The 10,209-nt window shown below is 17.8% G+C and overlaps 3 protein-coding genes across 3 annotated transcripts; 1 reads left to right on the top strand and 2 right to left on the bottom strand.

The window, feature by feature from the left end:
• Nucleotides 1-517: 517 nt before the first annotated feature.
• On the bottom strand, nt 518-3,400 carry PGSY75_1226000 (hypothetical protein; the record flags this gene model as incomplete). The annotated part of the gene is made up of 2 exons (XM_018786836.1): nt 518-805; nt 938-3,400. 2 exons carry the CDS (start codon nt 3,398-3,400, stop codon nt 518-520), a joined length of 2,751 nt encoding a protein of 916 aa, XP_018640701.1.
• Nucleotides 3,401-5,047: 1,647 nt separating this feature from the next.
• Nucleotides 5,048-5,998, top strand: PGSY75_1226100 (putative haloacid dehalogenase-like hydrolase; the record flags this gene model as incomplete). The annotated part of the gene is made up of 1 exon (XM_018786837.1): nt 5,048-5,998. The coding sequence occupies one exon, from the start codon at nt 5,048-5,050 to the stop codon at nt 5,996-5,998; it is 951 nt and encodes a 316-aa protein (XP_018640702.1).
• A 398-nt stretch (nt 5,999-6,396) lies between these two features.
• PGSY75_1226200 (hypothetical protein) lies at nt 6,397-8,112 on the bottom strand (the record flags this gene model as incomplete). Its single annotated transcript, XM_018786838.1, has 1 exon — nt 6,397-8,112. The coding sequence occupies one exon, from the start codon at nt 8,110-8,112 to the stop codon at nt 6,397-6,399; it is 1,716 nt and encodes a 571-aa protein (XP_018640703.1).
• Nucleotides 8,113-10,209: the final 2,097 nt, after the last annotated feature.

Here is a 10,209-nt window from a genome sequence, read left to right on the forward strand (position 1 = left end):
TGATTATCTCATTTTTTAAAACATCATAATCTCTCACATAAAGTATATAAAAAGTTCATTTTGTTTGATATTGTGTAAAAAAATATGTATATATATATATTATATGGGATGACTATTATGTGACTTTATTAGTGTTTCATAAAAGGTTCATTTAAAAAAATTAATTAAATATTAATAAATAAATATATATATATATATATATCAATAATTAAGTAAATATATACATATATATATATGTTACTATTAAAATATGTACTATTTAATTATGAGAAAAAGGTTTATTTTTTATGTAAATTAAAAAAATGTAAGAAAAGTATATTTTATTCGTATGCACATATTAAAAGGAACCTCAAAAAAAATAAGATAAACATATTAGAAACATTATACATATATATATATACATATAATACATATAATACATTGAATGAAAAAAAAAAACAAAAAAAAATTAATAAAATAATAAAACTGTTTGCTAATTTTAATAATATATTAGATTCTTCTTTATCATTTTATAATATTATATGTCAAACTTTAATTTCTCACTAAACTTTTCTAGTTCCTTCAATTTATCATATTCATTGTTCAAGGAATATAAATTTTTTTTCCTTCCAGTCCATGAGAGTAAGGTTAGAAATCTTCCTTTAGAATCTTTTATTGATAAAATTTTATTCCATTCTAATTTTGATTTATTCAAAAATGTTTTATTTCTTATCAACACGTAAACACCTTTCCAATCATTTTTTGAGCACAGCATTTGATCGAACTGTTCATATAACATGAACGTTTTTTTGTTAACACCCAGTTCCTAAAGGGGGAAAAAAATAATAATAATAATAAATAATAATAAATAATAAATATATAATATTATATATATATATATATATAATACATATATATAATCATTGCATTCATATTATTATCTTATTTTGTGATTCACCTTTGAGAAATTAAAGTGAGGCATCTTTGTTATAATTATTGCATTTTTTATAAAGGGGGCTAGATTAAAAAAATGAGCCTTGTGAAAAGAAACATCAAAAGGTAAATTTATATTGTACTTTTTATCTTCTTCTGTTGATATAGATATTATATCAATATCAGGGGCTTTAATTTTATCAGTACATTGATCTGATATATTAGCCTTTTTTTCTTCATTCTTTAAGATTTTGTTATGAATACTATTTAAAATGTTATTATTTTTTTTATTTTTTTTATTTTTCATAGTTTCTTCCTTTATTTCACACAATTCATCCATGTCAGTGGAAAAATTCCAGGGGGAAGTTTCATCAAAAAGGTTATTCATATCATCAGTATCATTTTCTACATCATCATGTTCTTGTAAGTCTTCCTTTAAGACATTTTTTAAGAAGGAATTTTTTTTTATATAATTTGAACGAGTATAATCACTAAGGTTAGTTTGTTTGTTTGCATTAAAAGGTATATCAACATCGATTTTAGTGGTTATATCATTTTTCTTTTTGTTTTTAATATATTTTAATATTTTTTTATAATATAAGGCATATCTAACCAAATTTTTTTTGCATTGTAAAATCATCATATTTCTATTATCACTACCTATTAAATGTATATTTGAATAATTATTAATTAAATAATTCATGTTATAATTGTATATATTAAGAAATTCGTCATGATTATATATTTTTAAATTCATAAAGGGTAATATTTCGTCTTGATTATATAATGGAATATTTAGTAAATATGAAAATAATTCAAATATTAAATTTCCAGTACTACAAAATGGATCCCATATAATATTTATATTTGTTTTATTGTGTAAACATTTTTTTATAATTAATGAATATATACAACTTGAAGAATCATAACTATCATCACTTAAAAAAAAATTATTATTATAATAATTCATTCTTCTAAGTTCCATATCATTTAAATATTTAATCATATTATATTTGTTTATATTAAAATGTTTTGATAAATGACCTTTTAACTTATATGTCTCATTTTCTTTTTCATCATTTATAGCATTATGATTTTTATAATGTTCTATATTATAATTATTATTATTATTATATGTTGTATTATAATCATTATTATTTTCTCTATATATATTTTTATTTTTTTCTTCATATGTTTCATTTTTTAATAACAATTCTTCATCATTTAAAAAAAATGAATGATTATCTTTTGTTGGTTGTTTTGTTAATGATGAATATATATCTTGATGTGAATTATCATTAGAGACACCTAATTTTTTATTATAAGGATCTAAGAAATAATTATACTTATAATAAATATCATCTGTGTTTTTATTTATTTGTATTTCTTTTTCATAATCCATTTGTATCTTTTTCTTTTCTTCACATACAGACCAATAAGGTATAGTTTGATTGACAATATTTTTTATTTTCTCATCATTTATTGTAGGATATTTATAAAAAAGAGATGAAAAATTTATATTTTCATATTTATCTATATTTTGTATATCTTTTAATTCTTTCATATTAACATATTGATAAAACCTTGGAGATAATTTCCCTGTAAATTTTATATCTACATTACATATATTATTATGTATATGGACAGATAATAAATTCCATATGTTTTTTAAATTATTTTTTTTTATATCTATTTTTTCAAACGTAGTTGAACAATTATTACTCTCGAGTGTATGATAATGAGAATATAATATATCACTTTGTGTATCAGTTAACTCTTTTGAAGTTATAACATTATCATTTGAATATCCTGAGTTTATGTCACTATTTATATTTTTAATAGTCTCTACATCTGATGATATATGTTGATAATCTTGAGACATTAAAATGACTTCATTTATATATTTATATATTTCATTTTTTAAATTTGATATATCAAATAATGTAGATTGTGTACATATAATTTTTAAAGGAATATATTTTAAATCTTCATAATGAATATATTTATTCCATTCAATATTTAAAAAAATTTCTCTTAAACAATTTAAAGAATTACATTTTTTATTTTTTGCAACATTTAACCATATACTTTCAATATATCTACACTTTAATGATAACATATATATTAAAGATGTAGAACATTTTATTTTTATTCCTCCTTCAGTTTTATTTATTTTAATTAAATGTTTTACTTTTTTATTATTTTCATTATCATTAATTAAATCATTATGATTTTTTATTTTCTCTTCCATATCTTTTATGTATTCATTAGAATGTTTATTATTAATATTCTTATTTTCATCATATTCGTTTACATTTTTTTTCAATTTTCTTTTTTCTTTCTCATATGTTAATAATTCTTTTATATAGCTATATTTTATATCATTCTTTAACGTAGATTCACCACCTTTTCTTATCGAAATAAAAAAATTGTATATACTAAAATAAGATCTTTTATTCAATATAAAAGAGAAATTAAGAACTCTCATTATTCAACAACAACAAAAAAAAAAAAAAAAAAAAAAAAATTAATAAAATGATAAAATAAATAAATAATAATGAAATAAAAGCTTTATATACATTTTTCCATTTTTATGAATTATTTTAAATTATGACGAATGATAGAAATTGTAAATAAAACAATCTGAATATTTATATTAAAACATTTGTTCTTTTTAAAATAATATATATATATATTACTTATAATGACTTCATTTTTTAAAAGAACTTTTAAATAAGCATCATGGAGCCTATAATTTTTTTTTTTTTTCTTATTACACATTTGTCGAAGCATAGAGATAGTTATAAGAACCAAAGAATTTTTACATACCTTACAATATAAATAAATATATATATATTATATATTATATATATTTATATATTTGTGAGAAAAAAAAAAAAAAATCATTTAATTGTTTCGCATAATATATATACATTACTATTCTAAATATATGTTTATATATATATGTATTATTATTTTTTAATTATTCTCATTTTATATAAATAATAGATGATGGAAATGAAGAAGAAAAGGTTTCTTTTTTTAAGTATAATAATAATATATAAGTATATATTAATGAAATTGAAAATATATAATTATATATATATATATATATATATATATAATACCTTCTCTTTTTTATATTTTTTCTTATTAAAATTGGAACGTTTAACAAATTTAAAAATAATAAATTATATTATCATATCGACATATATCGTATTATGTTAATAATAAGAATATGTCATTAAATATATCCATGTGCTGTAATATTTTTTATAAAATAAAAATAACATATATAGTGTAAGGAAAATATATAAATATCTTATATATCATGTAGGTACCATTTTGTAAGTGGTGTATACCACAATATTATAAAATATATAAAAAAAAAAAATAAAAAAAAAAATGATAATGCAATACACAATTATAATATAATTACAATAGAATATAAAATAAATTCCTTAATTTTTCTTCCCTACCTTTTAAATTTTTGTCATAAGATAAAACTTCATATATTTACGCATGCATTTTATTAAAAAATGTAAGGAGCTATACTTTTAACGCGTTGATATTATGACGACTGTGGAAAATAAAAAAAATACAAGAAAATAGAATATACACTCACCATTTGGATGAAAGAAGAAAATGTATGCTTTTAAAATAATTAATGTATTTTTATATGTGTATTGAAGATAATATCGCAGTGTATGAGAAATTAATAAAAATATAATATAAATATAATATAAATATAATAAAAATATAATATAAATATAATATTAATAAATAAATATAATTATTATTTAATTTTATAATTAAAAAAAAAATAAAATAAATTAAATATATTTTTTTTTATATTTATATATTATCTTATTAATTTTTTGTTTTCCATTTTATTGTAATTTTTTTTTTTTTTTTTTTTTTTATAGAAATCATAATATCAAAATAACAAAAAATTTTTCTTATATTTTTTTATAATGATGAAATATATAAACAAAGTTTCTTCCTTCCTTATAATCCTTTCGTCTATTATCCTTATGAGCAAGAATAATGCTTTGATTGAGAATTCGCTTTTTTTTTTTTGCATCCACGAAACAGCCCATTTGGAAACTTGTACATACATAGAAAATACCGAGAGATGTTAAAACACAAATATAATGATTTATGTGTAGAGGAGTTATTTTATAAAAACAATATAAAATTGATAGCTATAGATATTGATGGTACCTTAGCTGATGATAGAGGAAAAATAAGTGATGAGAATTTAAAAGCTATTGAAGTTTGTAAAAAATCTGGGATAGAAATTATTTTAGCTAGTGGAAGATTACATAGCTATGCAATGAAAATGTTTACAGATGAACAAATAGAAAAATATAAAATAGATAAATTAGATGGTGTATATTCTCATGGTGCTTATATTCATATGAAAGGTTATGATTATGTATACAGAAAATTTTCTTATAAAGATTTAGAATTAATTTTATTTTCTTTAGGTTCTTATAATATATTAAGAAATGTTGTATTCTTAACAGTTGATTCAGCATATGTAATAAATGATGATATTAAATTAATTGAAGAATATACTTATAGTCCAGAAAGTGAAGGTATTATATCTGATATAAAATATGTTAAAATTATTGATACTAATTATAAACCTATACTTATAAATAAAATTAAAGATATTTTTAATATAGGAGATATTGTATCTATAGAAATTTATGATAAATTATATCCAAATCAAGATACATATAGTGATTTATTCAAAGTACTTTTTTATGAATTACAACCACATTATAAAATATATATACCATCTTCAAATAATAAAATTGTCTTATCTCCAATAAACACAGCAAAAATACATACAACACAATTATATGCACAATTTTATCGTATACATTTAAATAATATTCTATCCATAGGTAATGATGATAATGATATAGAACTCTTATCATCAACAGGATTCTCGGTGGCAGTAAAAAATTCAACAGCTCGTGCGATTCAGGTAGCCCGATGTGTCAGTACTAGAACTAACAACGAAAATGCCGTAGCAAATATTATATACAAGGCCTTATCTGGAAGGCGCGCTTAATTAAAAAAATAAAATATATATATATAATAACAATGTACCAATAAAACAAATCCACACAGGATATATATTTATTAATTTTATAACATATTGTATTATATATATATATATATATATGTATGTGTTGTATTTATTTAATTATTTCATTTTATTTTTTTTCACCTTGAAAAATTGTGTCTTTATTGTAAATATGCACATAATTAAAAATCTATAATTTTTACACATAATATTACATTTAAAATGATAAATGTTTATATGTATGCATATACCTATACACATAAAGCGTCTACGCATATAATATATACCTCAATGTATACAACTATCAACTGTAATAAACAAAAATAAAATTATAATAAATTAAATGCTTAAATAAATAAATAAATATATATATATATATATTTTCATATTCTTTGAGAAAACAATTTTTTCATTAGTCTTAAATTATTTTCTCCTATTCCTATTTGCCATGGATCGATTAAGGTATTATGCAATTCTTTATTATCTTTATAAATGAATTTATAATTATTTTGAATTAATGATAATGTATTCATAAAATGCTTATTAGTTATATATACATTTTCTTTATAATCACATTTATTATAATTATTGTAATACTGTGATAATAACTTTTTTAATTGTACATCTTGTAGATTATTTTGTATAAAATTAAGAATGGTCTTTATGTTATTATATTGAATATTAGATTCAATATTATCATTATTATTATTTGCATTATTAATATATTGATTTATATTGGCTTTTATTTTTTTATTTATATTATTATTATGTATTTTATATGAATCCTTTTTGAGTTTAATACTATCATCCTTTGAATATATTTTAATTTTTTTTCTTTTGTTTTTTTTTTTAATTAATCGTTTAAAATGTTCTTTCTCTTTTTTTATAACATCCTTTTCTATATTTTTTAATTTATTAGATAATTTATTTCTAATATATAATACCATGGCTTTAGGTATATTTTGGTTTTCATCATTTTTAAAATAAATATCCTTTTCATTAAAGCTTATAACACGCGTTTTACATATTTTATTATTCTTATATAAATAAATTGATGAAATAAAAAATGGCAGGAGATATATTCTTGGGACCTTGTCGTTTATTCTGTCCTTACTTATATGATAATTATAACAATATAAATCATTATCACTATTATTATTGATATTATTAAATGATGAAAATATGTTTGCATATTCTATATTGTTATCATTATGGTATGTATTGTGATTGTATAGGTTATTATTGTATATATTATTATTGTATATATTATTATTGTATATATTATTATTGCACATATTATTATTGCACATATTATTATTGCACATATTATTATTGCACATATTATTATTGCACATATTATTTCTACTATCCCTTTTTAAAACTTCATTATAATAATTTGTATCGTCATTAATTTGATTATCTTTGGAATGTTTATAATTTTTTTTTCTCCTCTTTTTATTCATATAAAAAATATATTGTATTAAGGTTTTATCATATGTATTTTGTCTAATATCATTCAAAGGATTAAATATATTCTTTAATTTTATAAGATTATTAACAGAATCAAAAATACATTCAACATATCCTTTTTCATGAAAAATTGGAATATTTAATTCTTCCCATATAAAATGAGGTTCCATAAAAAAAGTAAAGATAAAATAAAACGTTTCTTTTTTTTCATCATATATTTTCTTTTCTTTACTATATTTTATATAATCTATATGATTTTTTCTTTTGATTTCTTTATTTAATATTGTATAGTGAGCACATAAAAAATAAACATTGTGAAATATATCTGGAAAATATTGTTCCATAATAGAACTAGGGGTATAATATATTAAACTGTTTTTGTCATGATTCTTATGAACATTGTTTTTATAATTTTTATTATTATCATTACAGATATCCTTTTCTTTTTTTTCAGAACATATAAAATAAATATACACTGGTTGTATACTCTTATATTTATTATATATAGTATTTAATAAATATGTAATATACAAAAGAGAAAAATCTTTTTCCTCTTTTTCAAGATTTTTTATATTATATAATACAACATCCTGAGCCAACGTTTTGTCAACTCCTAACTTTTCATTCATTTTTTTTTTTTTTTTGTTTCTATTTTTTACTGTTTTGTTTTTAAAATTATTCTTCCATAAAATATACAGCTCATCATAAATGAGGAAAAAGAATGAATAAATAAAATATATATATATATATATATATATATATATATATATATATATATATAAGTATATATGTATTTTAACAGCTGAATGTTAGCATATACATACACACAGGGATAATAAAAATAATAAATATATACAGATATTACATATTATTTATTATTATTATTTTATTTATTTTTTTTTTTTTTTTTGCTATCCTGTAAAATTTTAAAAACGATACATGGCAAAAATAAAATAAATAATACATAAAAGTATTCATATATATAGGCATACATGTATACATGTGATGCATACACATATAATATATATATATATATATATTTATTTATTTATTTTTAAAGTTGAGGGGATATATTTAACAAAACAACTGTATGAAAAAGAATTATATTAATATCTTGGTCATTTTTTTTTGTTTTTATTTTTGAGATATAAAAAAGTAAGAAAAAAAAGATCAAGAGATGACCTATCATACACGCACACAAAAAATATACATAATTATATAATATTTTCTTTATTTATTTATAGCGAAAAATAAAAAATATTTTTTCACTTTATCTATATAATATTATAATCCACCGCCCTCTTCAAATAAAAAAAAAAAAAAAAAAAAAAAAAAAGAAATTAAGGTCTTATATAAATCATTATAATATTATATATGAAGAACTTATAAAAATATATATATTTTTTTTTCTTATAACATTGAAATATAAACAGAAAGGGCCAATATATATATATATATATAAACTTGCAATATTAATTATAAGACCCCGAGAGTAAGGGGAAAAAAAAAAAAAATGAAAATAAAGCAAAGCAAAAGACAATGCAGAAAAAAATAAATGATATATATATTATTAATGATATTGTATTTTTCCTAGTGTCATTATTTTTTTCTTTACAATTTAAATATATATATATATAGTACCTAATATATTAATTCCAAAATGTTCTCATCTTGTTTAATATATATATTTTATATTTATGGGCTTGAAATATATAATTTTTTAAAGTTGTAGATTAATAATAAATATATACAAGAAGCAATATTAATCAGAATGAAAAAATTATGTGTTTATATCTTTTTGCTCCAAGAGAAAAAAAAATGAAAAATTATTATATAAATATATAAATAAATATATATATATATTATTTATAATGATCTTTTTAAAATAACAAATTAAAAACCATTTATTGATTTTATAAAATAAAGTAGGAACAAATAAATAAGAAGAACCACATTTTTTTTTTTTTTAATAATTTATAGAATAATAATAATAATACATGAATGAAATTATTTTTACCACAACTGTTAAATATTGTGACTTTTTAAAAATAATAAAATATATTTGTGTATGTCATGTTTTATTTTCTTTATAATTTATAAATTTATATTTCTTAATAAAATATAAATAAATATATAAATATTATATATACATTATTTTTTTTATTATATTAAGGAATAATTTTTTATTCATTCTCTTATTTTATATTTTTATTTTATAGAAAAGAGGTTTTATTTTATATTTTTGTGTCTTCTTTTTTTGTTCTTTTTTATTTATAATAAATATTTTTTATGAACATTAAAATAATATATGTTTTTTTTTTTAATAATAATATATTTATATATTTACAAAATAAGAAAATTCTTTTAATACAATATTTTTTATAAAAAAAAATTATATATAAATATAAAAAGAAAAAAAATAATAAATATATAAGGGTATTTATTATAATAAAAAAAAAAAGCATTTATATATGTTAAAATTTATATATATATAAGTGAATAAATATATATTATATTTATTATTTATATGATATTTTTATAAAAATAAATTGGTAGAAGGAATATATATCACATAAATCAATTCATTTTATTTTTTTATGCGATTCTATAAATAATATTAAATATTAATTCATACATATAATATATATATGATTTTTTATTTCTGATAATATAGATAAAAAGACGATATTTTCTCTTATTTAATAAAAAAAAAAAAAAATATGAAA

The sequence above is a fragment of the Plasmodium gaboni genome, chromosome 12, assembly GCF_001602025.1.
Source record: "Plasmodium gaboni strain SY75 chromosome 12, whole genome shotgun sequence".
NCBI lineage: Eukaryota > Apicomplexa > Aconoidasida > Haemosporida > Plasmodiidae > Plasmodium > Plasmodium gaboni.